The sequence below is a fragment of the Cyprinus carpio genome, chromosome B8 (assembly GCF_018340385.1).
Source record: "Cyprinus carpio isolate SPL01 chromosome B8, ASM1834038v1, whole genome shotgun sequence".
Lineage (NCBI taxonomy): Eukaryota > Metazoa > Chordata > Actinopteri > Cypriniformes > Cyprinidae > Cyprinus > Cyprinus carpio.
The window spans coordinates 2,818,230-2,845,133 of record NC_056604.1 but is presented as its reverse complement, the minus strand read 5'-3'; the positions used below and the strand labels follow the sequence as shown (position 1 = coordinate 2,845,133).

Below are 26,904 nucleotides of genomic sequence, written 5' to 3'. Positions count from 1 at the left end.
TACTTAATATCCTAATGATTTTTGGCTATTGCTACAAATATATAGGCTATATGTGAGATTTTTGGGTTGTTTCTTTTCAGACGACCGCATTATTTTAGTATCATTGAGATATTATTATAGTTTTTTGTTAATATTTTGAATTTAATATGTTATTTTTTTTTGTTTTTTTTTTTTTAATTGTATTGTTTTTATTTTATTTTAATGATTTTTTTATTTTAGTTTAGTACATCCAGTTACAATAAATGAAAATTATAAATGTTGCAATGGAAACTAGCTAAAAGTTTTTTTCATATATATATATATATTTATAGAGAGAGAGAGAGAGAGAGATTATTGACATTTATTTTAAGTAACGAAAATGTTTTTTTAGGGTTATAATTTCAGTTAACCACAACTTTTTAAATACTTTTTTTGTTTGTTTGTTTGTTTTCAAAATGAAAATGAGAAATGCAAACTAGCTAAAATAAAACATTTTTATATTTTATCATTAACATTTATTTAATTTCAAGTAACAAACTATTTTTATAGTTTTAGTTAACTGTGATAACCCTGTTTAATGTCCCAATCATATCCTGAAATACTGGATAAAATATAATTATTATAATTTTTTTTAAAAGGTAGTCACAATTAAGTGAACATTAGGTCTATTTGAAATGATTTCTTTGGTTTGGTTGCTTTTAATAGATGTTGTTATTGTCATGATATTTAATTTTGTAAGAAACTGAGCTGAAATGGAACTGATTAATTCTGTGATGTGTTTTGTGGTATTAGTTTGTCACTAAAAACACCCAAATATTAGTTATAAATAATGGATAAAGTTAATGATTTTAGCTAATTTTTAAAAGTCTGCTAATCCCATTTCTAAATACTTCCTTAATAACAAAATATAATACATTCCTCTTTTATCTCGTGGTTCTGGTACTAATGTGAACCCACAAAGAAAGACACTTTCTGCTTCTTCAGATTTAAAAACACACATAGAAAGAATAAAAATACTCTTGTTATACTTGGTTTAATCCTTACGTCATATAAAATCATAAATATCTGCATCAATATACAGTACATTTCATCTTAGTGTACGATCACACTCCGTCATCACACTGAAAATAAGGCTTTTGTTTGCGGTAAACCGATTCCTGTTAACAATCATTCGTCTTAGACAGACAATAAACTTTGGTTGGAGAATAATTTTCGTATGTTTGAGATCGGATGGATAGATTAAGACACCAACATGTATTAAAAACAAATTTAAAAAGTTCTTACATGCTCAAATTAGAGAAGACAAACTTGAAGATGGCATGATGCTCGATTAAATAAAGCCTACAGATGAGAAAAATGCATCAATACTCATGCGTGCATTAAACAGTATTGGCTTCTACTACTACTACATCTCAGTCTAGGACATCAGGTGTGTTTCCTCCAATCAGGACTTGAAGAAGGCGGAGCCGAGCTCGCACTTAGGAACAGGAATCTGCTTAGTTCTTAAAGACGTCTAGATAAGAGAAAGAACAGATGCAGTGACTTCTAGCGATTAAAAATCAGGAAAATATAATATTAGGTGCTTGAAACCAGACATTACCTCTAGAAACTGTTTAAGTCTGGTTACAGAGCCCATCTGACCGGTGCTGGTGACCGCTTCGATCCTGAGGGAAGGAGGTTTAGTTTAATCCATAAGGGCTGTTTTGCACCATATTTGTTTTTGGTGATTTAATCACTGAGGGACATTTATGTTTACACCTGATAATAAAGGATTAGTTCACCTAAAAATGACCATTTACTGAAAACTTACTCAACCTCAGGCCTTTCAAGATGTAGATGAGTTTGTTTCTTCATCAGATTTGTAGAAATCACTTGTTCACTAGTGCAGTGAATGGGTGCCGTCAGAATGAGAGTCCAAACGTATGATAAGATGTGTTGTCCAGATGTTAACTGATGGACTGGAGTGGTGTGAATTATTGTGATATTTCTATCAGCTGTTTGGACTCTCAATCTGACGGCACCCATTCACTGCAGAGCATCCATTGATGAGACACTGATGCAGTGCTGCATTTCTACAAACCTGATGAAGAAACAAACTCATATTCATCTTGGATGGCCTGAGAGTGAGTAAGTTTTCGCCAAATGGTCATTTTTGGGTGAACTATTCCTTTAAAACAGCAAGAAAAAGTGCATCAGAAGGCATTAGAATCTACACTAATCTAAACAGAAGGACAAAAGGAAGATCTGGATGCTAACTTCGTTGCTTTTCGAATGCAATAAATACATTACAATTAAGAAAATGTCTTCAAAGTACCTTGGGAAGTATTCTTCATAAATAAGCAATATCAGTTTCCAAAACTGCCCTCGATATAGTTTCATCAAGGCATTTCCACAGACCTAAGAGACAGACGTGCCGAAAAATACACTGTCATAAAGCAATAATCAAAAACAAATCATTTGCAAAAGGAAGATGATCGGTGTCACCCTCCAGGAAGTCCAAAGAAATAGTTGCTGTGATGTCGGCGAGCGGCTCCATGTTGAGGATCTGTGCGAGCCAGCGCCAGCCGTGATTCAAGCCGTGAGGATGAGGCTGATGAAGAGACGCGCTCGTGTTAGATATGCAGCTTCGTACAGACGTTCATGCATGTTGTAGTAAAGGAATATCACACACCCCTTGTTTGCCGGTATAAGGCCATCTCATCTGGATTATAGCCGCGTAGAGACGAATCATTCCTGACATTCTCTTCAGAAAGCTGTCCTGCCCTTCCACTTTGGAGTCATCCACACGGTATCCCAGAATCCTGATGGGAAAGACACACTCATAACTTCTGGACTCTGATCAGATGACACGCTCGAGGTTTAGCTGCCAAAAGAGTAACCTAAATAATAATAGCCAGAAAATAACAGGTCTACATTAACTGGAAAATGCCAAATACTCTTAATAATGACAATATTTATTGATTTTGACAATATCTCTGGCTATAGTCCTTACATGCTGGACCTCTTTTAACACACTCCATCGTCTTATCGCCTTATATATATTTTTTTACACGCAAGTAATGTTGTCCAGTAACTCGTTTCCATTATTTAAGCATTATTTTATTTATTTGTAAGGCTGCTTTATGTTTGATTTATGTTGAAGTGTTTAATGCCTTTTAAACAGGCTCTCAAAAATTATGTAAAAATGTGGATTTAGATTTATCGGCCAACATATCGGTTATCGGCTTTCATATTTAAAGAATTATCGGTTATTGGTATCGGCCAAAATGTTCATATCGGTGCATCCCTACATAAAATAAATCTTTCTTGGAAAAAAGGAGTGCCATCTGTATTTACTATATATAGTATAACAGTAATAATACCAAACGTTGATCTCTTGAATCGGCATTTTATAAAACTACAATCACGGTGTTTCTTTATTTCCGTAAAATTGATATTTACACAGCAGTCATAAGTGAGTTAGGAATTTAAAGGGTCTGTCTGTATGCATTTACAGACATTAAAATACATTAAAACTAAAAACATTTTTCGTTACATAACTAAAACTAAAACGAATGAATAAAAATCCATAAAATCAATGAATAGGAAAATATTTAAATAAAATAAAACTAAATTATTAAAAATATTAAATTACTAAAACTTAACTAAACTAAAGTTAAAATAAAAGAAGATGATGATTGATGATAAAATAACACTAAGCCTTGCCTGTGTGCGTAGACAACTGAGTAAAACACATTCTGTGTGAACGGCTCCTCCAGCCGAGTGAAGTAACACACTTACTTCTGGTATCCTCCACAGACGTGCCCCGCTCCATGGGGGGATAGTGCGGCACAGCGTATGGACACTTCTTGTGGAGGTGGGCGAGTATAAGCTCTCCAATTTTAGGATGCAGTTCCCAGATGCCCGACGCCACAGCGGCGATGGGGAACGCTGCCGAATGATTGGACGCCACCTCCTCTTCTCCTTGTTTCTGTGGAATGAGTTATCAAAGGGGTCATCGGATGCAAATTCACTTTTGCATGTTGTTTGAACTTAAATGTGTGACAGAAGTGTGTGTATGCAACCACCTTACAATGATAAAAATCCACCAAGTGTTTTTTTTTTTTTTTTTAAATCCCCCAAAATAATAACTCCAAGCCGTTCTCAGCTTCTCGGCTGTATGACGTCTCACAGACCCAGGCCCCTCCCACAATTTTTGATTGACACTGGTGTTTTAATCACAGCTCCGCCCTGAGTGAGCTGATATCAGTCACACCGGAGCAGAAGTAGATGTTATAATGAACATAGCAGTCATCATTTACTCACGACATCTGAGCCGCTGAAGACACAGTGTTGTTCTTTAAGGGATTGCGCCACCGATCTACACAAATGCATTTAAGTTCATGCAAATCATTCGTGATCCAGCTTCACCTCCAGAAGAAGTGAGTATTCTGGGTTTTTAAGAATCTTTGCAAAGCGGCTTTCCTTATAATGTGCTGTTTTGCAAGATTCGACTTGCGACTAAAGTAAACCGTCTCATGAGAACTGCATGGAAGAGAGGGGCGGGGTTATCAGAGCTCATTAGCATTTAAAGGGACATGCACCGAAACCGGATTTAGTTTGACAGGGTAAAAACAGTGTTGCTTTACACTACCATTGAGAAATCTTAACCAAAGTATGTTATAGAGTTTCATTAAGGCCCAAAAGAATCATATCAACTTGTGGAAAACGTGCATCTGATGACCCCTTTATCTGCCTCCAAAAATCTCCTTATGTATGTAAAAATCTGCCTTACCACAAACTTTTCTGCCAGTTTATAACTGACAAACTCCAGCCCCTGAGGATGCTGGGACGCAGAGACTGTCTTTCCAGCGGACGTCACTGGACGGCTGGACAACAGTTTGTCGATCTTCTCAAAGGCCTCCTTCAGCGGCGCACCTACGTGCACGAGGTCAACTTTATATTAGTGATGCACTGAAGAATCTATTTAATGAATTTCCATTTTGATGAACTGTCAAAATCAATGCGTTTTTCAGTTGATGTGTCAACAAAACGTCACTAAACTTATTTGTAACAAACTCGTGCTTCGTTGCTTTTGATATGAAACAAAGTCTGAATGTTCAAATTATGTAAATTGTATAACAAAATTCAATCAATAAATGCCATTTTGGCACATTTTAATATGGCGTGTCAGATACAAAGCTCGATAATTAGCCAAAAATAACCTTAGAAGGGAGCATTTTGCTAAATGTATGGAATATATAACATATTTATTATATTTTTACATCACTGTTAGTGATGTTTTCATTATTTAATGTATTTTTGAAGAAATCTGTTATGAAAACAAGTTTTTATTACAGCCACTGTTTAAATGTTTAAATTATACTAATGAATTAGAGTAGAAACATCTTCTAAATGTTTGTATAAAACTCAGCTTTTATTTAACCGTCAGTTATTAAATGCATTTCATTAATTAACTGATTATTAAAAAATATATTCGTTACTTGATATAAAACGAATGTGAAATGAAATCAAATAAAAACTTATAATTAATTTCTTTTCAATTTAATTTCTCATTTTTGGTTTAGTTTAACTTGAAATACAAAAATAACTAAAACTAAAATTAACTGAAAAATAAAAACTATATATAATATGCATGTACACTATATATACACATGTAAAAAATACTAAAAATGATAACATAAGTATTATAACTAACCTACTTAAAATTAATAAAAGAATAGGAAATATAAAAATAAAATAGAGATATTAATAAAAACTATAATAGTGTATCAATAATAATACTAAAATTACACAAAGACTTAAATGTGTGCATAGACGATGACTAAAAAAAAATAAAAACAGTTCAGATGGAAACTTGTTTTAGTTTTTAGCAAAATGAAAACGTTAATTTCACTTTGGGTGTTTCTGTCAGAAATCATGTCAGTTCTTCATTACTCTCTGCTGGTGTTTCTCACGTTCGTCTCACCTGAGATGTTTGCGATCTGGCTCACGGGTGTGGTTGCGGCCTTTTGCAGCTCCATTTTTAATTTTTTCGTCTGCAACATAAGTGCAAGATAATTATCGTCACCATACAGCATCCAATAGATGTTACACCGAGCTGACGGGCGTCTAACCTGCGTGTCTTTAGCTCTGCTGAGCTCATCACACGCCTGAGCGCACTGATTGGCCGCATCCTGCAGCGCGCTGTACCACTTTAAAGTGCTCTCATCTGCTCCGGTCTGAAGACCTGCATATGATATTAAAATTTGTTTTATTTCATTAGTGATGTTTACATTACACATTGCTTCCTTTAGAGCTTGACGCATGTTCTTCAGCTCCCTCACCCTCTTTCTTGGCTTTCTCTTTAGCGGATCGTGCTGCGGTTTTCTTTTGCTCCTCTTGCTGGGCTTTCAACTCCTCGTGTCTCTTCTTCTTCTCCTCCTCTTCGTCCTGCTCCTTCCTCTTCCTCTCGGCAGCCTGTGCCTCCTCGCCCTGCAGGTTTCTGACTAGTGATCTCATTTCCTGTAGCGCTCGCTCCGCCACGGTCAAATCCTCCACGCTGGGAAACTGACCCTGCAAAATTATTTACATTCATGCATTTCACAGATGCTTTTATCCAAAGCGACTTACACTGCATTTAAGTTACAGGAGCATATCATGCATCATTATAATAAAGTATATGTATTCAAATTAACATGCATGCACTGCCTGCCATAAGTTAGGAAATAGATACATTGCAAGAATCTCTTCTGCTCACCAAGGCTGCATTTATTTGATCAAAAATACAGTAGAAATGTGAAATAATATTACAATTTAAGAGCTGTTTTTTTATGTGAATATACTGTAAACTGTAATTTATTCCTGAGCATCATATTAGATTGATTTCTGACACTGAAAACTGGAGTAATGATGCTGAAAATTCACAGGAATAAATTACATTTCCAAATATATCTCTATAGAAAATAGTTTGTTTAAATTGTAATGATATTTCACTATATATTTGATCAAATAAATGCAGCCTTGGACAGCAGAAGTCCTTATATAATCGTAAGATGAGGTGGATGTGGACTCACGTCTGCAGAGGCCGGCACCACATCTGACACCTGCGAGCAGAGCTGGTTGCCGCGGGTGATGTAGGGGGTGTGGTCGAGGGCGGGGTCTGTTTGTGTGGAGGGGCGTGGCTGTAGGAGCTGGTTGAGCTGAAGCACCTCCTCCTGTATGGCATTGATAGCTCTGTGCCGCTCTCTGCCCTCCACCTGCCGCTGACGCTCAAGCTCCGCCTCCCGCAGACGCTGCTGCTCCGCCTCCCGCAGACGCAGGTTCAGGATCTGCAACACACAAAAACTAGGCTTTTACCCAACATAGCTCTGGTATTCCAGGTATTGCCATTTATTTAGTTATTAATATACCAAGCTTTTTTGTGGTATTACTGTCTAACCTGCAGACAAACCTAACCGACGTAAAATGTCACAGAGATCACAGACAAAATTAAATGAATGTACAGTAAAATATAAGATATGTAGATTATAGCTACATTCTAAGCAGTGTTATTTTAGTATCACTGAGTTTTTATTTATAAATTGAATTAGTTTTAATATACATGTATTTACATATTTATATATACACACATACATTCCATTTTAATTTTAAATTTAATTAAAAAGTAAACTTTTGTGTGCTTTTGTAATTTTCTATTTTTTTTTTTTAATACGTCTCTACAGTTTTTATTTTATTTAATTTTTTCAGTATTTTAGTACATAATAAATGTTGCTTTGGCAACTTGCTGAAATATAATACAATAATTGTAAGTTAGTTCTTTATATTAAAAAAAACGTATTATATTTTTATATATATCCTAAAAAAAAAAAAACAATAAACAAAAAGTTATATTAAACGCTCTGGAATCCAGAACTGGTTTTAAAGCATTTCTTGTTTATTTAAACAAGTCCAAATGATTCCTGTGTTAATGGACATTATGTCACAGATGCTGCTGATAGAGCTTAACTTTCTAAAATATCAGATTTCTAAAATATCAGATCCTAACGATCCGTTCAGACTCACTTTCATTCGGTGTCTGTGTTCCTCTCGCAGCTTCTCCTGCCGGCCGAGACTCTCCTGTGTCCTTTAAACACAAAACACTGCTTTAACAACTCATGATTCAAACATCATCTCAACTCGTAGATGAGAATGAAGAGTTCAGAAATGCCATACTCTTTCTCCATCATGTCCCTCATGCTCTGGTACTCCTGTCTCTGTTTGAGCTCCATCAGCTCCTCGTAGCGTTTGAGCTGCTCAGACTCACAGCTGGAGACTGTGGCCACCAGCCGCTCCTGCTGCTCCAGTCTGAGACTCAGCTCCACCTGAGAGAGAACACACACGTGCATTACATGCATCAATGATAGAAGTCTCTACTGCTCACCAAGGCTGCATTTAATCGATCAAAAATACAGTAAAAATGGTAAAATATTTTACAATTTAAACTAACTGTTTTATATTGGGATAAACTGAACAATAGAATTTATTTCTGTGATGTGCAGCTGAATTTTCAGCATCATTACTCCAGTCTTCACTGTCACATGATCAGAAATCATTCTAATATGATGCTCAAGAAACATTTCTGATTATTATCAATGTTGAAAACAGTTGTGCTGCACAATATTTTTCTGGAAACCATGATATGTTTTATTTTTTTAGGATTCTTTGATGAATAGAAGGTTCAAAAGAACAGAATTAGTTTGAAATAAAAATCTTTTGGTCACTTTTGATCAATTTAAATGCATCTTTGCTGAATAACAGTGTTCTTTGAAAAAAACTAAATTAGTGTACGAAAACTTCTTCATTCCAGATGTGGCACCTTTGCTTTGGCCTTGTGTTTCCGCTCACACATGCGGATGCAGCCGGCCATCTGTGTGGCTCTGGGAGACAGGACGGAAATCGCTGGAGGTGGGCTTGCTACAGGACTCACAACAGATTCCTCCTGTATTTCTCCTGCTTTCTGAGATCAAAAATGAATGAAAACAGGAAAAATCAGCATTGCACTCCAATGCCAACACAAACCAAACAATGGAAGTTCTTCTGCTTCTGTATTGTGAAGTACATCAGAGTATATCAGCTTATCGAAAAAAAATAATGCTTTTATGCATCCAAGCTGTTTATTGGATGTTGGATGACCAAGTCTTTTAATCAAACAAGCATGTGACTAATTATTACAATTCAACTTAAACCGCAAATTATCTTGCAGTTCCCAATTAAGTTGTCTGAAGCTGTTATGTAAGTGCTCGGTGAAATTTGCACATCTCTGTTCAAGCTCATGCTTTCGTGAGCGATTCTGGAACTTTGTTTTGCAACACTCTTCAGTTACAGTCTCTTCAGAATGAATGAGTGTCTGCCTACTGAATGAATGAATGAATGTAAATGCACAAGATCAAGCTTTAAGCGTTAGTTCACCCAAAAATGAAAATTATGTCATTAATGACTCACCCTCATGTCGTTCTGAACCCGTGAGACCTCCGTTCATCTTCGGAACACAGTTTAAGATATTTTAGATTTAGTCCGAGAGCTTTCTGTCCCTCCATTGAGGATGTATGTACGGTATACTGTCCACGTCCAGAAAGGTAATAAAAACATCTTCAAAGTAGTCCATGTGACATCAGAGGGTCCGTTAGAATTTGTTGAGCATCGAATATACAATTTTGCTCCAAAAATAAAAAAAATTACGACTTTATTCAGCATTGTCTTCTCTTCCGGGTCTGATGTGAGCGCGTTCACGACGCTGCTGACGTGTTTTCTGGTGCGCCCAATAACAAAGAAAACACGTCAGCAGCGTCGTACGTCAACAGTCACAGCAGTCGCGTTCACATCAGACCCGGAAGAGAAGAAAATGATGAATAAAGTCATAATTTTTGTTATTTTTGGACCAAAGTGTATTTTCAATGCTTCAATAAATTCTAACAGACCCTCTGATGTCACATGGACTACTTTGAAGATGTTTTTATTACCTTTCTGGACGTGGACAGTATACCGTACATACATTTTCAACAGAAAGCTCTCGGACTAAATCTAAAATATCTTAAACTGTGTTCCGAAGATGAACGGAGGTCTCACGGGTTGGAACGACATGAGGGTTGTTTTTGGCTGAACCAAACTCTTTAAAAAGCAAGGACGTCACCTGCTCATCGTCCTCGGCGTGAAGGGAGACCGGAGGCGGAGAGGAGATCTGTCTGGGACTGATGGGAACTGAAGCTCCAGCAGAAAGACCTTCTGAAACCTCGGGACTCGTATCACGAACGCATGAGGACAGAGAGCGGGTCTTGAGCAGCGGACGGGGACTCAGTCTCTTCAGAATCTGTCCTGAGAGAGGAGACAGACTGGACACCTCCACACAGCCCGCCAGAATATCCTGAAAAACAGATCAGAAGAGATAAGGATTGTGGGACAAAACTCCAAATCGATTTAAATGTCCAACAAATATCACCAAGAATGAAGCACATTTACTGACAATGTTTTAATCCTTTGTAAAATGCTTTAATACCTATGTGAAGTGTCTTATTTATTATTATATCAAACATAATTATTATTATACACTATATTTATGGCTCTAGCAGAGTAAGTCCTATAACTTTGTACTGTGGCTTTACATAATAATAATACCATGGTACTCTGATATAAACATGTAGCCTAGTTATATTCTTATACCCTTGGTATTATAATAATCAGATATGAATACATGTCTAAAAGCAGCACGGTACGTTTAATTAGTAATAAAGGTGATTAAAACTTCATAATGATCAAATGTGTGCAGATTGTCGGCGTGTTTACCTCCCCTTTTTCCAGCCAGTCTGGACTGTAGTTGAGTTTCCCCTTCGGAGAGTTTTTCAGGGCTTCTAAAGTCTCAAATCGTAGACTTTCAGAGGGCATTTTGGAGGCATTAAAGTGTTTTTTACCTCACACCGATTTACTTTAAGCTAGCTACTAGACACCGCTGTAGCCTAAACAAGCCGCCGGTGCTCACTTCCGCTTCCGCTTACAAAATAAAAGTCTTGATGACGCGTATCGATCATTCATTCACACTACATTATTAAGCATTGACATATATAACGCAAACGCGTAAATCGAATGTGAACAGGGTTAAATTTAAATATATTAAATTTCTGTTAAATCTATATTGAAATAGTAATTTATTTGACATTGCCAGTAGATGGCAGTGAAGGACTAAAACATTGACGCGACGCGCTGGAGCTCAGCAGAGAAGAGCGCGCGAGTATGGCAGGGTCACACTCAAACTGGAGGGTCAGTCTAAGTATTTTATCTCTGTAATTCTCATTACATGCTGATTAAGTAACTCGTTTTGCGGTTGCGTTGTAAATATAGGGTTAAATCACGTTTTTAAAAGTGCATCGTACTTGTGTAGTGTCAGTGTGCTCAGGATTTCATGCTCAACTGAAACAAACACATAACAAAAATGCAATGGTTTTTACCATGTTTTTTTGCCGAATTACTTTGGTAAAACATTGGTATTCTTTGTTTCCATAAATATTATACACTTACAAAAAAAAGGCAATACCATTGTACAGTAATAGGAGTTTTTGCAAGTGTAATATTTCAGGACTACAGTATGCATTAAAATATCACATCATCCAAGATGAGTATGAGTTTGTTTCTTCATCAGATTTGGAGAAATGTAGCCTTGCATCAGTGTCTCAACAATGGATGCTCTGCAGTGAATGGGTGCCGTCAGAATGAGAGTCCAAACAGCTGATAAAAACATCATAACAATCCAGTAATCACTCCAGTCCATCAGTTAATGTCTTGTGAAGACTAACGCTGCGTGCTTGTAAGAAACAAATCCATCAAGATGTTTGAACTTCAAACTGTGGCTTCGGGCTGAAATATGAGTCTATGATCCATATTAAAACTTCCTCCACTGAGTAAAGATGACTTTTTCGCTGGATGAAGTGTTTTTATGGATTATGGACTCATATTTCAGCTGGTTGAAGTTAAAAAAAGGTCTTTGGTTCTCACAAATACACAGCTTCTGTCTTCTCCAGATGTGAACTGATGGACTGGAGTGCTGTGGATTATTGTGATGTTTTTATCAGCTGTTTGGACTCTCATTCTGACGGCACCCATTCACTGCAGAGCATCCATTGCTGAGACACTGATGCAATGCTACATTTCTACAAACCTGATGAAGAAACAAACTCATATTCATCTTGGACGGACGGAACGTTAGTCATTTTAACTTTTGGATGCACTGTTCCTTCAAAGAATATATTTTTATTTTTTCATCCACACAGCCACCACGTTCATGTGACGTCTACTGGTGTGAATTCAAGCACTGCAAGAGTTTATTCAACAGATTCCATGAATACTACACCTACGGCAGAGCGCCGGACTGCCAGCAGTGGAAAGAAGACTACTACACCTGCAAAGAGTGGGAGAAAACCCACAGCACACACGCCAAGGTGAGTCTAGTCTGGTCAGGTTTAGCTCCGGGCCACACTGCTGTTTACTTTTTCACCACTAATCACTTCGTTTGCCTTCTACTCATCTATCATCTCATGTGCACCGTTAGGAATCCCTCCAGGAGAGCGAGAGGAAGCGGGTCGCTGAGCAGAGGAAGTTCACTCCGGTCTGGGAGCTCCGACAGACGCCTCCGGCTGATTGGCACGTGCCGCTAAACCAGGGCGGACCACACGACTCATAAATACTATGTATTTATGACACAAGAGAGTGCTTGAGTTGCATGAACGTCTGCTGGGAATCTCCTCACACTACCTCTCCTGGACTGATGCACTTCTCTTCTGTTCTAGATCTGGTTTTCCTCGAAAATCGGAAATCTTGATCAACCTGAATATGGAATTAATAAAGCGAACACTGAAGCATTTGACGACCCTAGTGAAAAACAAATATACTAAAATGCATTTGAGATGCTTTTATTTCATGCTTAGTATACTACAAATACATTAAGATATTTATGTGCTTAATAAAATACAGTGCAATTGTACTTTTAGTGCACTTAAAGTCTGCTAAACTAGAACGCACTTTAATTGTAGTGCTGAAGTCCAACTAAAGATATACTGAAGTATATTTGATTGTTTTAAAGTGGAAGCATGCTTTAAATATCATACCGATATTATTCAAAGAGCATGCAATCATCAGTAGACACACACGTTAACACAAATTTTTGGGTTTTTATATTAAGAAACGTACTTCAAATAAAGCTGAATTATGATTTTTTAAGTCTCAAGCGCTAAATATGTTAATAGATTTTAACTATACTAAGTGTGAAATAAAAGCATTTCAGATATATTACTTTTTTATTAGGGGAGAAAGTCGGTCTAGCACAGAACAGTAATATTATTCTGCTTATTTTCCATTTAAAATATCGCGAAGCCACATCTGGTGTTAATCAAAAGGTATTTCTGTATCTCTGTACACGTGTTAATGAATGAAAACATGCAATGATAAAAGTTTTAACAAGATGTTTTAACAAGAGTTTGGCCTTTATTGTTTCACTGGAGACCACAGAAATGATAGTTAATAGATAATTGTGAATTTATTTGTAATTATCTGAATTACTTCCTTCCAAAAGTCATTGAAATCACTGGCCTGAAGCTAGAAACTATAATAAAGGTATGGTAACACACTTATTTTAAGGTGTACTTACTATTATAATAACAATTAATTATGCATAATTACATGCAAGTAACCATAGAGTAAGTACATGCAGTTAATTAATACTACTCAGTGCTTTAATGACACCTTAAAATAAAGTAACCGAAGGGATAAAAAGGAAACATGATTTAAAGACCACATCAAGAATTGCAAAAAATGTATAATTTTTCTGTATTCCAGGTACACAACGGGTGTTGACAAATATTCATTTGCATCATGATTTAATGATGACTAACAGACGATGAACAAGTTAATTTGGTTCGTTCTTCTCTGATGTTTCTGCTCTTGCTCAGCCCTGAACGCACTTGTTTCATGCTCAAGCTCCGCTCACTGTGTGTACACTCGAGTGATGTCGTTGTATTTGCCCTCTGGAGCCTCATAGTTTGTCACGGGGGGTGTGTAGCTGGGCCCCTCGTGCTGGAAAGGGAATAAGTCTGTGTCTGGGCTGAGCGCTGCTTTATAAAGCTCCTCTGACTCCAGCTTCAGCTCGTCCAGCGCTTGTCTCTGAGCCTCCAGAGCCTCGTTGATGGTGTCCATCTCCGTCTGGTGCTGGCTGTACTTGTATCTGGACCACTCCTTCAGCAGAAGGGCTCTGCGCTCGCTCTCCTCGAAAGAGAGTTTAGGAGCGTCACGGATCCTGGAGAGTACATTAGAGTCAATTTAGTTAAAATAACCTAATCATAATAATGAGAGGTGTCACACTTGCTTATTTTTCATTGTTCGTTTTCTTAAAATTGAATTTTTGTTGTGTCTACTCTACTAGGCACATTCTAAAGTTTAGAATAATTAAAGGGATACTCCACCCCGAAATGAAAATTTTGTCATTAATCACTTACCCTCATGTCGTTCCAAACCCGTAAAAGCTTTGTTTGTCTTCGGAACACAATTTAAGATATTTTGGATGAAAACCGGGAGGCTTGTGACTGTCCCATAGACTGCCAAGTAAATAGCAGTGTCAAGGTCCATGAAAGTTATGAAAGTCTTCATCAGAATACTCCATCTGCCATCAGACGTGCAATCTGGGTTATATGAAGCAATGGGAACACTTTTTGTAAGCAAAGAAAACAAAAATAACGACTTTATTCAACAATTCCTTTGTCTCCTCTGTGTCTCTTCATATGCTGTGTATGCTCTTCTGTGTCATCCGCGCCACAAGGATGCGCTGTTTCTACGTGTATTTAGCTTTGATTTGAAAGAAAACAGTGCATCCTTGTGGCACGGATGATATAGAAGAGCATACGCAGCATACGGTGATATGGAGAGACACAGAGGAGACTGTTGACAAAGGCATTGTTGAATAAAATTGTTATTTTTGTTTTCTTCGCTTACAAAAAGTGTTCCCGTCGCTTCATATAACCCAGATTGCACGTCTGATGGTGGATGGAGTATTCTGACGACGACTTTCATACCTTTCCTGGACCTTGACACTGTTATTTATTTGGTAGTCTATGGGACAGTCACAGGCCTCCAGGTTTTCATCCAAAATATCTTAAATTGTGTTCCGAAGACAAACAAAGCTTTTACGGGTTTGGAACGACATGAGGGTAAGTGATTAATGACAACATTTACATTCTGGGGTGGAGCATCCCTTTAAGATGTGTTGGAAAGAAGTTTCTTCTGCTCACCAAGGCTGCATTTATTTGCACAAAAATACACTAAAAGCAGTAATATTATGAAATATTTTTAGAATTTAAAATAAGTGTTTTCTACATGAATATATAGTAAACTGTAATTTATTTCTGTGACGCGCAGCTGTATTTTCAGCATCATTACTCCAGTCTTCAGTGTCACATGATCTTCAGAAATCATTCTAATATGATGATCTGCTGCTTGATTATTATTGGTGCTCAGTTATTAGTAATTGGTAGTAGTAATTCTTATTATTAATATTGATAACAGTTTTTACTGCACAATATTTTAATCACATTTTAACATATTCAAATTTAAAACTGTTCTAAATCTACTTTTACAACTGTTTTCAACATTGATAACAATCAGAAATGTTTCTCGAGCAGCAAATCAGCATATTAGAATGATTTCTGAAGATCATGTGACACTGAAGACTGAAAATTACAGATATTCACATAGTTATAATAACAATATTTCCGTTTACTGCTTTTGTGATCAAATAAGAGCAGTCTTGGTGAGCAGAACATACTTCCGTAAAAAAAAAAAAACAATTATTCCAAACTTTTCACCTGTAGTAAACATAATCCCAATACATCCATACACTATACAAGCACTCTAAAATGTATGAAATAGTACAGAATAAAGTAGTGTGTAGTTATGGATGTATTATTTTCACCTGGTCTCATCAAAACACTTGGCCGGGGTAATAAAGTCTTCAATGGGGATCAGTTCCGGTGCAACTTTCTCCAGCCTTTTGAGCTTCTTCTTCAGGCGCTCCTTCATCATTATCTCTCGCCGAGGATCCACCTTCTTCTTCTTCTTGGGTTCTGCTCTGTGGAGCATTAAAAACATTGTTTATCCATTTATTACAGTGAAACACCATTGCAAATACTATGCTGATTTATGTAAAGGATTAGTATGTTTCTGCACTGACCTCAATGGCAAAGAGGTTTTCAGGGAAAGCATTGATGTGAACCAGTGACTGTTTCTGACTGCAACCACAGAGCTGCTACTGTAAAAGAGTCATTCTTCATCATCATCATCATAATGACCTCTAAGAGAGATATACTGATGTTATTAAAGCCAAATACGTAACCTTACCATGATACTTGACTCGATATAACTCGGCTTGCAGTACGGCACACAATCCCCGCCATAATTTACAGAAACATCCACTTTACACGCATTAATGTTGAAGAATTATAAAGAGTTTAACACCTTCCGGCGGACCAGCGTGGATCTGTGTAAAAAAAAAACACGTGCGCTTTTACAGACGCACTTTCCGCATTAATGTATTTTGACCGAGCGATGTCAAGCATAAATATATATATATCGTAATTATTACATAGGTATTTTAAAGTGTACGTTTACGTGACAAGTGACAGATTATTTTACATAATGTAGTATTTGAGAGGTTTGTCGAATGTTGTGAGGTGAATGTGAAGCGCGAGTCGGATTGTGAATCTCAAACGGCTTTGAAATAATGCGTTATATCGAACCTGTCGAATGATTTGTTTGTTTTATCTGGTTTTTCTGCACTTCAATGTCACTTTTATTAATATAACGTATTTCGTATTTGAATTTATTTATTCGTTTTTTTCCCACTTAACTTATTAGTAAAACAACTCTTAAATATTAATAGGTGCATAGTTAGTGTACTCGTTGTTAAAATGTTATATTTATTGAGCACGTTATTGATTCAAAGCTTTAGTTTAAAAATCAAAATCATGTATATATTTATGTATATACATGCATATACATTACAAAACTGCGATAACTACTCTACTGTATGATTGCAGTCTGATCTTCCGTTTCTAAATCATATTTATTGCTTCAATTTATTTTCTAAAACATACAAATTGAGCTCCAGTTTCATAAAAGAACTTTACAATAACATTTCAAAGGAGGAATAACAATGACTCCACCGAAGCGCCTGCGCCTTTAAGACGAACACATGACGGAAGAAGAACCCCGAGCGTCATACGTCACGACTATATATACGCCAAAGGCCCGGATGTCGGTCTTTTTTTCTAGCTGAAGGTAACTGTGGCTTTCGTGTCTGCTTTCTCCAAACACAATCTGCGTGAATCCGTTTCATCCGATCTTAAAACCTCACTCCGGCTCACGTTTGAATGCTTTAAGACCCCTATAGCGTCAGTAAATGTGAATATTTGTGAGTGTAGCGTGTGTTTGACGTACGTTATGAGCGTTCGGCGCGCTCGGAGGCCCGACACCGAGTCCGCGTGAACCGATTTCTGTCTTTATCTTCACATTAAAGATCGTCAAGTAGTACGCGGCGGGTAGTCATGTGTATATACCCTCGAATATGTTATATAATGATATTTGTCAGTCTATGTAGGTGTGTACGTATGTGCTTTAGCCTGCTAGCAATGCTACATCAGGTCACGTTGAGTTACTGCAGCCCCACGCTGAAGAGTCATATTTATTTTTTTATTTATATATATATATATATATATATGTGTGTATATGTATGTATGTTCATTTAAGTGTTGCACAATTAACAGTCACTTATATGCAACGTGTCAGATATGATTTGCATGTGAATAACTGTCTAATTAAGGGTTTCTCATTGATTTGAGTGTAATTAGTAGAATAGTTGTGTTAGTGTTGAAAGGCACTGTTGAGATGTCAGGTCTCTAATTCATTTGTATAGTATTTTTCAGCTCTTGAGTGATGTTTGTGTGCATGCATGTGTTAATAACTCCTGTGTTTTCTCAGATGGCAGAGGGTGATAAGAAGAAGGAGGGCGATCAGAAGAAGAAGGAGGGCGATCAGAAGAAGAAGGCCCGTAAGCATGGCAGCCGTAACCCTGTCCTGGTGCGGGGCATCGGCCGATATTCCCGCTCGGCCATGTACGCCCGCCGGGCCATGTACAAGAGGAAGACTAAAGCTCCCGTGACGAAGGTCAGCGCTTGCGTCTTCAATACGGGGGGACAGCTCAGCTCAAACCGGGTGTTTTTCTGACTCTTTGTCTTGATGTTTCAGGTTGAGAAGAAAATCAAGGGAAAAGGCTTCCTCCACGGTCACCAAAACTGTCGGCGGAGACAAGAATGGAGGCACTCGTGTGGTCAAACTGCGCAAACTGGTGAGCAGAAGACGCCTGTGACCAAATCACTGAGATTTGTTTGGGAGCAGAAATGAAGAATCGTGAACTTCTTTTGCATTCGTCCGTTTCGACCCTGGTTTTAACTTTACTTTTGATTTAATGCAGATTTATGATCATTGAGTTAGATTAGTCTTTAAATACTTTTGTGAGATGTCTTCAGCCTTTTATATTCTCTCACACTTCTGCAACTGAATTTTGTTGATGAACCGTTGCAGAATGAAAAAGTTTAAACTCTTCAGGGTAATATTTACAATGTTTTGTTTGAAATTGAATTTGTAGGTTTGTGTGCATCCTAAGTCAAGTTATAAAAAAAATCTAAAAATAAAGATTTCAAAGGATTTGATATTGTTAGTGCTCATAACATTAAAAAAAGCAAATAATGAATAATTAAAAAAGTTAATATGGAATTAAGTTGAATCCATCCATTGATTTCAAAGGAGCCGATTCTGGAAATCTTCAGATTATATGGTATAAATATCATAATGCTGGTCAAATAATGCTTCTAATGAATATTGAGAAATGTGATGCAAGGAACTTATAAAGAATTAAGGAATTATAAAAAATAATTAACAAATTGAACTGAATTCAAAGGAGCTAAAACTGGCAGTTCTTTGATTCCTTTTTTTTTTTTTTTTTTTTTTTTTTTTTTTTTTTTTAAAGATTAATGATGTCCAAATAAAATGAATGTTGAGAATTGTTCACTTCAAATTTTTTAAGTGGGCAAATGCTGTAATGGTATAACACTTGAAACTTTTTGTGCATTAATTAATCGAAGTTATTGATCAGATAAAGGTACAAGTATTAAGTTACAATGTTTTCTAAACTTAGTTTACAAAGAACTGCAGATGTGAAGGGTTTGGCTGATTTCACTCGCAGATTGTCACATTAACTGCATTCATGTTGATGTGTGTGTGTGTGTGTGGTGTTGTGTGTCCAGCCCCGGTACTACCCCACAGAGGACGTGCCCCGTAAGCTGCGGAGTCACGGCATCAAGCCCTTCTCTCAGCACCGCAGGAAACTGCGCAAGTCCATCACCCCCGGGACGGTCCTGATCCTGCTGACCGGACGCCACCGCGGGAAGGTACACGCACATCTCCATCTATAGTATCCCAGCATGCTGTGGTTTTCAAATCACGGCGTTCAGTACATGTAGTCATTTAGCAGACGCTTTTATCCAAAGAGACTTACAAATGAGGACAATAGAAGCAATAGCCTAACACAGTACATGTAGCAAGGTGTGTGTATGAAACTGTTACGTGCCGTTTGAAGCGGCTTGCATGCATTAATGCATTAACACCGACTCGAACGAATGAGTGCAGCTCCTACATGCTCTCCTCCCACACAAACACTATTCTGCTCGGATGGCTTAAGCTGCACTTGATTGAATTGCAGCAGAGGGTCGTGTGAGGACTAACGGTGAATGTGTTTCCTCTGCAGCGCGTGGTCTTCCTCAAGCAGCTGGGCACTGGTCTTCTCCTCGTCACTGGTATGTGATCGGCGTCGTCTGCTGCTGAAGCGATGGAGGGGTTTTGTTGCGGTGTATAATTGAACATCATCTCATGTCTCTCTCAGGTCCTCTGGCTCTGAACCGAGTGCCTCTGCGCAGAGCTCACCAGAAGTTCTGCATCGCCACAACCACCAAAGTGGACATCTCTAGCGTGAAGATCCCCAAAACGCTGACCGACACCTACTTCAAGAAGAAGAAGCTGAGGAGACCCAAGCACCAGGAGGGAGAGATCTTCGACACAGAGAAGGAGGTGAGAGGGTTTCCAGCGTTAGATCAGTCCCGGTGCTTTAGCAGGACTCCGCGTGGAGAGTCTGAGTCGAGAACCTGATTGTTTGTGTCGTGTGCTTCTGCAGAAGTACCAGTTGACGGAGCAGCGGAAGGCCGACCAGAAAGCGGTGGATTCTCAGCTGCTTCCTCTGATCAAGAAGGTTCCTCAGCTCAAAGGATACCTGCGCTCCACGTTCTGCCTGTCTAACGGAGTCTATCCACACAAACTGGTTTTCTAAAATGCAAATAAAATCTCTCAACCCAGATCATTTCCTCAGCTTTTGTTCCTTGCATTATTTTGTTTCAGAAGGAGGTCTAGAAGAGTGTTAAAATAAATGGCAATAAAGGATTTAATCATAATATTATTTAATTAATAAATGTTTACTAATGAATCTATAAGGTTCTAGGAGGTGCAACCAAAAGTCAAAAAGCCAGCCCTCGCTCTAGAAACAATCCAACTTTTTCGGTTAAAATACATGCAATGTTTCGGCCAATATCCAGGTCTTCATCAGATATTAAGAACATTGCTTTCTACATCCTTGCAATGAGAAACAGGTGTTACTCTGCCAATTAGGGGAGTGGCTTCCAAACTAATTAGGGGGAAAATGCAGCTTTGTGAGAATGTGTGAAGCATTGTTTGGTTCTGCTGTTCTTGATGTCTAATGAAGGTCTGGGTTATTAGCAGAGACAACAAATGCAATTAACCAATCAAGTTGTTTTCAAAAGTGAAAAATGCATAAATAGTTGAATTTCAAAGTTTTAAGTGCATTTAAACAGGCAATTCTGTTAATTAATTTTGCATTAATGAAATTGTATTACTGTTTCCCAGATATTTGTCTCGTACCAAATAATCATTCTGCATTTTAGTTTGTTAAAAAGCAATTTAAAATGTCTCTAAGATTAAAAAAAAAAAAAAAAAAAAAGATCTGTATGTGATGTAGCTTTCTAAAAACCGCTTTGCACATGTCTCGTCTGCTTAAAATAAATAGTAAGTAGTTTTTTTTATTCTAAATGGGTCTGCATTGAACTTCATCTTCGGTGGGTATTTTTAGGCTTAATGAGCACAGTGTGTTTACACCTCGGTTCTGTTGTGCAGGTGTGATCATTCTTTATATAAAGGGCATAATTAGTCAGCTGAACGTTTCTTGCAACCCAGTTTTCCTCAACAACTCAATACTATATCTGGCTTGTATTAATCTTTTTATTCACGTTCAATAAGATGCACAACTTTGTAAACTGACTTAAGACTTGAGGAAATCCACAGCAAATTGTAAAGCTACAAAGCCGAGGAAAGTAATGAAGGATGACTAGTAGAGGATTATTCAAATTAACATATATTACTATTAATTTAACCAATATTAGTTGTTAAAATAATCAAATTATTAAAATGTGTTAATATTAGAATTTCAGTGTTTTTAGCATTTTAATGTAGATCATTGTAGTTATAGTAATAATTGTAAATTGTTTAAAAATATATTATTAATAACTCAGTGTTTATTAAAATTTTTACTAATTAAAATGCTAAAAATATATATATGTTTTTGTTTTGTTTAATTTAATTTTTTTTTTATATTTAATAATATTCACACACACACACACATACCATGATATATTTTATATATCATCATATATTCTTCTTTTCCCTCCCTTAATACCATTTTGGTTTCCTAGTTTTGAGAAAATGAAATTGTGATGTACAATGGAGGTTTTAGAAGTCTGACTCCTTCATCCTGAAGACAAGAAACTCCAGGCGAACAGCCAAACCATTTTGCTTTAATTAAAAAAAAACGCAGGTGACATAAACCGCTCAAACTGTGTATAGAAAACAAAAATAAATACAAGTGTTTCTTTATGGCATTTCCCTCTCACACTGGCTCTTTCTTAACAATAATCAGAAGGAAAGGAGAAGCAGCCGAGAGAAGAAGGCAGGTCCCAGTGCAGGAATGGTTCGCCTCGTCAGTACAGTCAGTTCATAATGAATGGGTGCCGTCGCTCAGCCCGATTTGAAGAGCAGGATGGCCACCTGACCCAGGTAGAAGTAGATGAAATGTTTGGTCTCGTGAGTCACGTAGCTGCCGAAGTTCCTCCCCACGATGCAATGCCAGGTGGGGTTGTACTTTTTGTCGAACTCCTGCAAGGAAGCAATACATTTAAAGTCAATGTCAAACTGAGTGAAAGGGAGACTTTATTTTATTCATATATTTTTTTAGTGGCATTGGTTGAAGTATTTTTCCCTTCCGCATTTCAAACTTTTAAGTTGAAGCAAAAAAGTACTCGAAAAAAATTAAAAGTTGTAATAATGTCAACTGATGCAATTAAATAAAAGCATTTAATGTCAGTTAACAATTATAGAGGATTATTCAAATTAATATATTATTATTAATATGATCAATATTATTTATAAATTAAAATGCTAAAATAAAAAATATATATTTTGATGTATTTCTTTCACTGTTTAATTCAGGGGTCAATTTCAATGTATTAATTATATATGTAATAATATTCATATATTAAAAAAAAATAAAAAACTTAAATTGCTTAAAAAAATACATCAAATAAAATAATAATAAATTAAAATTGGTTTTCAATAAATTAAATGTAAATTAAAAATCTAATAAATAACTAATAAATTAATAAAAAATATTTTTGTTTTTAGCTTTTTAATTCAGTTTATATTAATATTATTCATAATTAATTTAAATAATTCACAATTAATTAATAAATGCAATAAAATACATCAAATCAAATGTTATTAATAAACAACAATAGATTTTTAACAAATAAATTAATTGATTTGTATTACTATTTATTAAAATTAATAATCTTTTGGTTTGGTTTTGATTGTCCTCACTTGTAAGTTGCTTAGGATAAATGCGTCTGCTTATTGTAAATATAATTTTTTTGTTTTCAGCATATTTTAATTTAATTTTGGCTATTTAATTAATTACGTTTAATTAATAAAATCCATATATTTTTTTAAATAACTCATATTTTGTGGCCTGTAAGTGTTCCGCCCACTAAAGCGGCGTTCACCTTCTTGATGTAGGCGGCGATGTCCTTCTCGATGTTGTACTTCTCGAGCGCCTGCGTTGCACACTCCACAGAGTCCTGCTGCATCTCCTCAGACATGTCCGCGTTCTTGATCACGGCCTTTCTGTCCGACATGCTGGATCTGGAAAGACAGACACTTTTAATGCTGAATGAAGGAGTTAACCAGGGCTGAGTCTGAGCAGCACCCTGTGACGCACACCCTAACTAGTGCTCATCCTGCTCTCTGCCCCAAACCCACAGTCCTCAGCCGAGCGGATGGGTGTTATATAACACCAACACATGAGATGCTCCACAGCCTTTATTCCATCTTTATTGCATAACGTCACGTGGCATTATTTCGCCAGGTTACTGTTGCCATGGTCACCTGCGCTTAAGACTATACTCAGCACCACAGATTAATATAACAACAAACTTATGATACATATTATGCTTATATGACTATTAATGAATTACAGTTAACTAAATAAAATAGTTTTAACTTACTGAATCAAATCGTGCCTTTTAAGATGCTTGTTTTTTTATTAGTAAACGACAAATTAATGGTGCGATGGTTATTTTTAGACACAAGAAACGATTTACATCACCTTTTTAAATGATAAATGAAAGAATTACGTATCTTTTTGTTTATATTCCTATAAATCTTATCGTTAATAATTGATTTGATTTATATTTAAGACATGTTTAACATGGGTGTGCGCACGGGCAACTAACGTTACGTTACTCTGAGCGAAAGAGATATTTTGTTCTACAGACTGATATGCATTTTAAACTGCAAAAAAGAGATGAAAGTACAAGTTTTACCTTATTTCTGTGCAGATTTCTTGAGACGGAGAGTAAATCGACTGTGATGCGCGCGCTGAGTGAGTGCTTGACCAAAAGTAATGTAGGTGTGCAGCTGCCGTTGGCTCCCCCCGCCCCTCGCTTCCCATTGGCTGTCGCTGCCATACCCGGCTCTGCGATTGGTCGGCTCTGCAAAAGTCTCGCTGCAATGTATCTCTGCGTTTTATTTCAGACCGGCATGCCTTGCGCGTAAGACGCTTCGCTGGTCTCAATAGCAACAGAGAGAGAAGCTTCCGGGAGACAGGGAGGGTGGAGATGCTTATCATAACTAAAAGTAGAATTATATGTTATTAAATATGAAAGGATGTTAAAAAGACAACCAACGTTAAGGTGGAAAGCCACTGTCCTTTACAGCAGACAAATGAAACTGTTTTTAAGTCTTTTTATTTATAAGTCTATGAAACCAATGCTATCACAGACAGGCATAAGGTGCCATTTAATATTTAATATACAAGGACAATCAGTAAATAGATCAACGTAGAAAGCAAATAATCCTACAGAGAACGATGTGTTCATAAAAAGTTTATTCAAACAACCATAGTACTAACTTACAGACTGTCAAATTTCCTATACAGAAACACACGGTAAAATTAGAGAAAGAGGGACCCTAATCTAAAATCCCATGATTCCTACTCATATTAACCTTCGCAATGTATGTAGCAATGTCGTTGTAATCTTTGTACATATACTCAGCCATAAGCACACACTGTAGAGCGTCCCGCTGCATCTCATCACTCATCGTTGCATTCTTGACCTCATATGATTTGTTCGACATGGTCGCTCTGTAGCTGAAAACAAACAATCTGGAGATTATGGTTCACTGTTCAGCGTGGAGACTGGCTTGCTGCCATTTATAACCAGGAATTGTTGACCCATAATGCTGTTATCAGGAGAAAAACCAAACTAATATACAGTACAGGTCAAAAGTTTGGAAACATTACTATTTTTAATGGTTTTGAAAGAAGTTTCTTCTGCTCATCAAGCCTGCATTTATTTGATCACAAATACAGAAAAAAAATGTAATATTGTGATATATTATTACAATTTAAAATAATTGTTTTTAAATTTATTATACTTTAAATTATCATTTATTTCTGTGACTGCAAAGCTGAATTTTTAGGATCATTATCACATGATCCTTTAAAAATTCATTCTAATATGATGATTCATTATCAAAGTTGGAAACAGTTCTGCTGCTTAATATTTTTTCAGAACATGTGATACTTTTTAGGATACTTTGATGAATAAAAAGTAAAAAAAAATTAAAAAGAAGAAGCTATGTTTTTAAAATATAAATATTTTGTAATAACAATATACACTACTGGTCAGTAATTTGGGGGTCAGTAATTTTTTTCTTTCTTTTTTTTTTTAAATAAAATCAATACTTTTATTCAGCAAGGATGATGTGTTGAATTGATAAAAAGTGATAGTAAAGAAAATATATTATTAGAATATATTATTATTAGATTTTTTTTATTTTGAATAAATGCAGTTCTTTTTAACCTTTTATTCATCAAATATATTAGACAGCAGAACTGTTTCCAACACTCATAATAAATCAGAATATTAGAATGATTTCTAAATGATCATGTGATAGACTGGATGTTACATGTGACACTGAAGGCTGGAGTATTGATGCTGAAAATTCAGCTTTGTATCACAGGAATATTTTTTTTTTTTTTTTAGTATATTCAAATAGAAAACTATTATTTTAAGTTGTAATAATATTTCACAATATTACTGTTTTTTTCTGTATTTTTGATCAAAAAAAGCAGGCTTGATGAGCAGAAGAGACTTCTTTCAAAAAACATTAAAATAGTAATGTTTCCAAACTTTTGACCTGTACTGTATATGAAATATACTTAAATATACTTTTACTTTGTCTTACCTTGTTTATATGTTGATTGCACAGACAGTGTCTGTGACGTTCCAGCTGTTAAAAACCAAAAGTAATGTAACGTGTAACTGGCTCCACCAGTTCTTATACATCAGGATCCATCCTCCCCTCTCACTCTTATCTGACAGCATTCCTTCGTTTGAAATACCCTGCAACATGCTTAACATTGAAGTGATATCATTTTCTGCGTTATTTCATGGTTGCTAAACATCCACGAACACAAACAAAACAAATGGCATGTGGCACAGTTTACTAAGATCTGAGTTTTTGTATTCATTGTGTAGCATGTCTGGACTGGACACCCTCACACACAAGGACCACACGACCATCAAAGATGAGATCCAGTGCTTTTCTTTAACCCTTTTTTAAAGTTTACTTAATCTGAGCAGAACAAGACTTGGCTACTTTTCCTAATTTTGCCACCTGAACACAAAAAAAAAAAGAAAAAAAGAATGGACTCGGTTCAACAAAGTTAAGTGGTTGAAGAAAAAACACCTTAATTTAAACCTCCTTAAACTCGTAGCATTTTTTATTTGTCCAATAAAACTAAATAAATCCAACACAATGCAGATTAAATATACAGGTGCATCTCAATAAATTAGAATGTTGTGGAAAAGTTCATTTATTTCAGTAATTCAACTCAAATTGTGAAACTCGTGTATTAAATAAATTCAGTGCACACAGACTGAAGTAGTTTAAGTCTTTGGTTCTTTAATTGTGATGATTTTTGGCTCACATTTAACAAAAACCCACCAATTCACTACCTCACTTCTCACTCAATTTCACTATTCACCTCTCACTAAATGTCTCTTCTACTATTAAAATACACTAATATGAGCTTAATGAAAAGCACACACTCAGTCTGAGGTTGAATTCTGCCAGTATTTCACTCGCTGCGCTCCTTTGGTTCTCTGTATTTCCTCTGGAAGTAGTCAAAGATGTCCTTCT

The 26,904-nt window shown here is 36.4% G+C and overlaps 5 protein-coding genes across 7 annotated transcripts; 2 read left to right on the top strand and 3 right to left on the bottom strand.

The window, feature by feature from the left end:
• Positions 1-993: 993 nt before the first annotated feature.
• On the bottom strand, positions 994-10,988 carry LOC109086904 (nucleoporin GLE1-like). 2 transcript variants are annotated; one of them, XM_042729229.1, is made up of 16 exons: positions 10,780-10,988; positions 10,130-10,360; positions 8,816-8,956; positions 8,173-8,321; positions 8,023-8,083; positions 7,035-7,289; positions 6,306-6,534; positions 6,096-6,208; positions 5,948-6,017; positions 4,754-4,896; positions 3,756-3,949; positions 2,651-2,780; positions 2,464-2,569; positions 2,294-2,375; positions 1,580-1,643; positions 994-1,492 (listed from the first exon to the last, which is right to left on the bottom strand). In XM_042729229.1, the coding sequence occupies exons 1-16, from the start codon at positions 10,876-10,878 to the stop codon at positions 1,424-1,426; spliced, it is 2,136 nt and encodes a 711-aa protein (XP_042585163.1). In that variant the 5' UTR covers positions 10,879-10,988; the 3' UTR covers positions 994-1,423. The 2 variants fall into 2 exon arrangements, 1 of the variants encoding a protein (XP_042585163.1); XR_006155379.1 differs by lacking the exons at positions 994-1,492; positions 1,580-1,643; positions 2,294-2,375 and having other exon boundaries at positions 2,471-2,569; positions 3,760-3,949; positions 10,780-10,986.
• A 112-nt stretch (positions 10,989-11,100) lies between these two features.
• Positions 11,101-13,445, top strand: LOC109086926 (UPF0545 protein C22orf39 homolog). Its single transcript, XM_019101198.2, has 3 exons — positions 11,101-11,250; positions 12,258-12,425; positions 12,536-13,445. Exons 1-3 carry the CDS (start codon positions 11,224-11,226, stop codon positions 12,665-12,667), a joined length of 327 nt encoding a protein of 108 aa, XP_018956743.1. The 5' UTR covers positions 11,101-11,223; the 3' UTR covers positions 12,668-13,445.
• A 333-nt stretch (positions 13,446-13,778) lies between these two features.
• On the bottom strand, positions 13,779-16,533 carry LOC109103904 (39S ribosomal protein L40, mitochondrial-like). Of its 2 annotated transcripts, none has more exons than XM_042729231.1 (4): positions 16,369-16,533; positions 16,202-16,276; positions 15,944-16,099; positions 13,779-14,275 (listed from the first exon to the last, which is right to left on the bottom strand). In XM_042729231.1, exons 1-4 carry the CDS (start codon positions 16,422-16,424, stop codon positions 13,966-13,968), a joined length of 597 nt encoding a protein of 198 aa, XP_042585165.1. In that variant the 5' UTR covers positions 16,425-16,533; the 3' UTR covers positions 13,779-13,965. The 2 variants fall into 2 exon arrangements, with proteins under 2 accessions (XP_042585165.1, XP_042585164.1); XM_042729230.1 differs by having other exon boundaries at positions 16,202-16,279; positions 16,369-16,531.
• Positions 16,534-17,982: 1,449 nt separating this feature from the next.
• Positions 17,983-20,434, top strand: LOC109069272 (60S ribosomal protein L6). The gene is given in 7 exon segments (XM_042729227.1): positions 17,983-18,192; positions 18,274-18,291; positions 18,293-18,373; positions 19,332-19,475; positions 19,832-19,880; positions 19,967-20,151; positions 20,255-20,434. Coding segments are annotated over 7 exon segments (816 nt in total). The 5' UTR covers positions 17,983-18,006; the 3' UTR covers positions 20,408-20,434.
• Positions 20,435-21,870: 1,436 nt separating this feature from the next.
• Positions 21,871-24,130, bottom strand: LOC109086961 (dynein light chain 1, cytoplasmic). The gene is made up of 3 exons (XM_019101220.2): positions 24,021-24,130; positions 23,202-23,340; positions 21,871-22,299 (listed from the first exon to the last, which is right to left on the bottom strand). Exons 2-3 carry the CDS (start codon positions 23,331-23,333, stop codon positions 22,162-22,164), a joined length of 270 nt encoding a protein of 89 aa, XP_018956765.1. The 5' UTR covers positions 23,334-23,340; positions 24,021-24,130; the 3' UTR covers positions 21,871-22,161.
• Between the last annotated feature and the right edge of the window lie 2,774 nt (positions 24,131-26,904).

Coding starts and splice junctions, on each gene's coding strand:
- LOC109086926 (XM_019101198.2), top strand. CDS start 11,224: ATGGCAGGGTCACACTCAAACTGGAGG. Junction 11,251..12,257: donor GGTCACACTCAAACTGGAGG/GTCAGTCTAAGT, acceptor TCATCCACACAG/CCACCACGTTCATGTGACGT. Junction 12,426..12,535: donor CCCACAGCACACACGCCAAG/GTGAGTCTAGTC, acceptor GTGCACCGTTAG/GAATCCCTCCAGGAGAGCGA.
- LOC109086904 (XM_042729229.1), bottom strand. CDS start 10,878: ATGCCCTCTGAAAGTCTACGATTTGAGACTTTAGAAGCCCTGAAAAAC. Junction 6,209..6,305: donor AGAGAAAGCCAAGAAAGAGG/GTGAGGGAGCTG, acceptor TATCATATGCAG/GTCTTCAGACCGGAGCAGAT. Junction 2,376..2,463: donor TTCTTTGGACTTCCTGGAGG/GTGACACCGATC, acceptor CTGTCTCTTAGG/TCTGTGGAAATGCCTTGATG.
- LOC109103904 (XM_042729230.1), bottom strand. CDS start 16,424: ATGGCGGGGATTGTGTGCCGTACTGCAAGCCGAGTTATATCGAGTCAA. Junction 16,280..16,368: donor ATATCGAGTCAAGTATCATG/GTAAGGTTACGT, acceptor ACTCTTTTACAG/TAGCAGCTCTGTGGTTGCAG. Junction 16,100..16,201: donor AAAACCTCTTTGCCATTGAG/GTCAGTGCAGAA, acceptor AATGCTCCACAG/AGCAGAACCCAAGAAGAAGA.
- LOC109086961 (XM_019101220.2), bottom strand. CDS start 23,333: ATGTCGGACAGAAAGGCCGTGATCAAGAACGCGGACATGTCTGAGGAG. Junction 22,300..23,201: donor TCGCCGCCTACATCAAGAAG/GTGAACGCCGCT, acceptor GCTTCCTTGCAG/GAGTTCGACAAAAAGTACAA.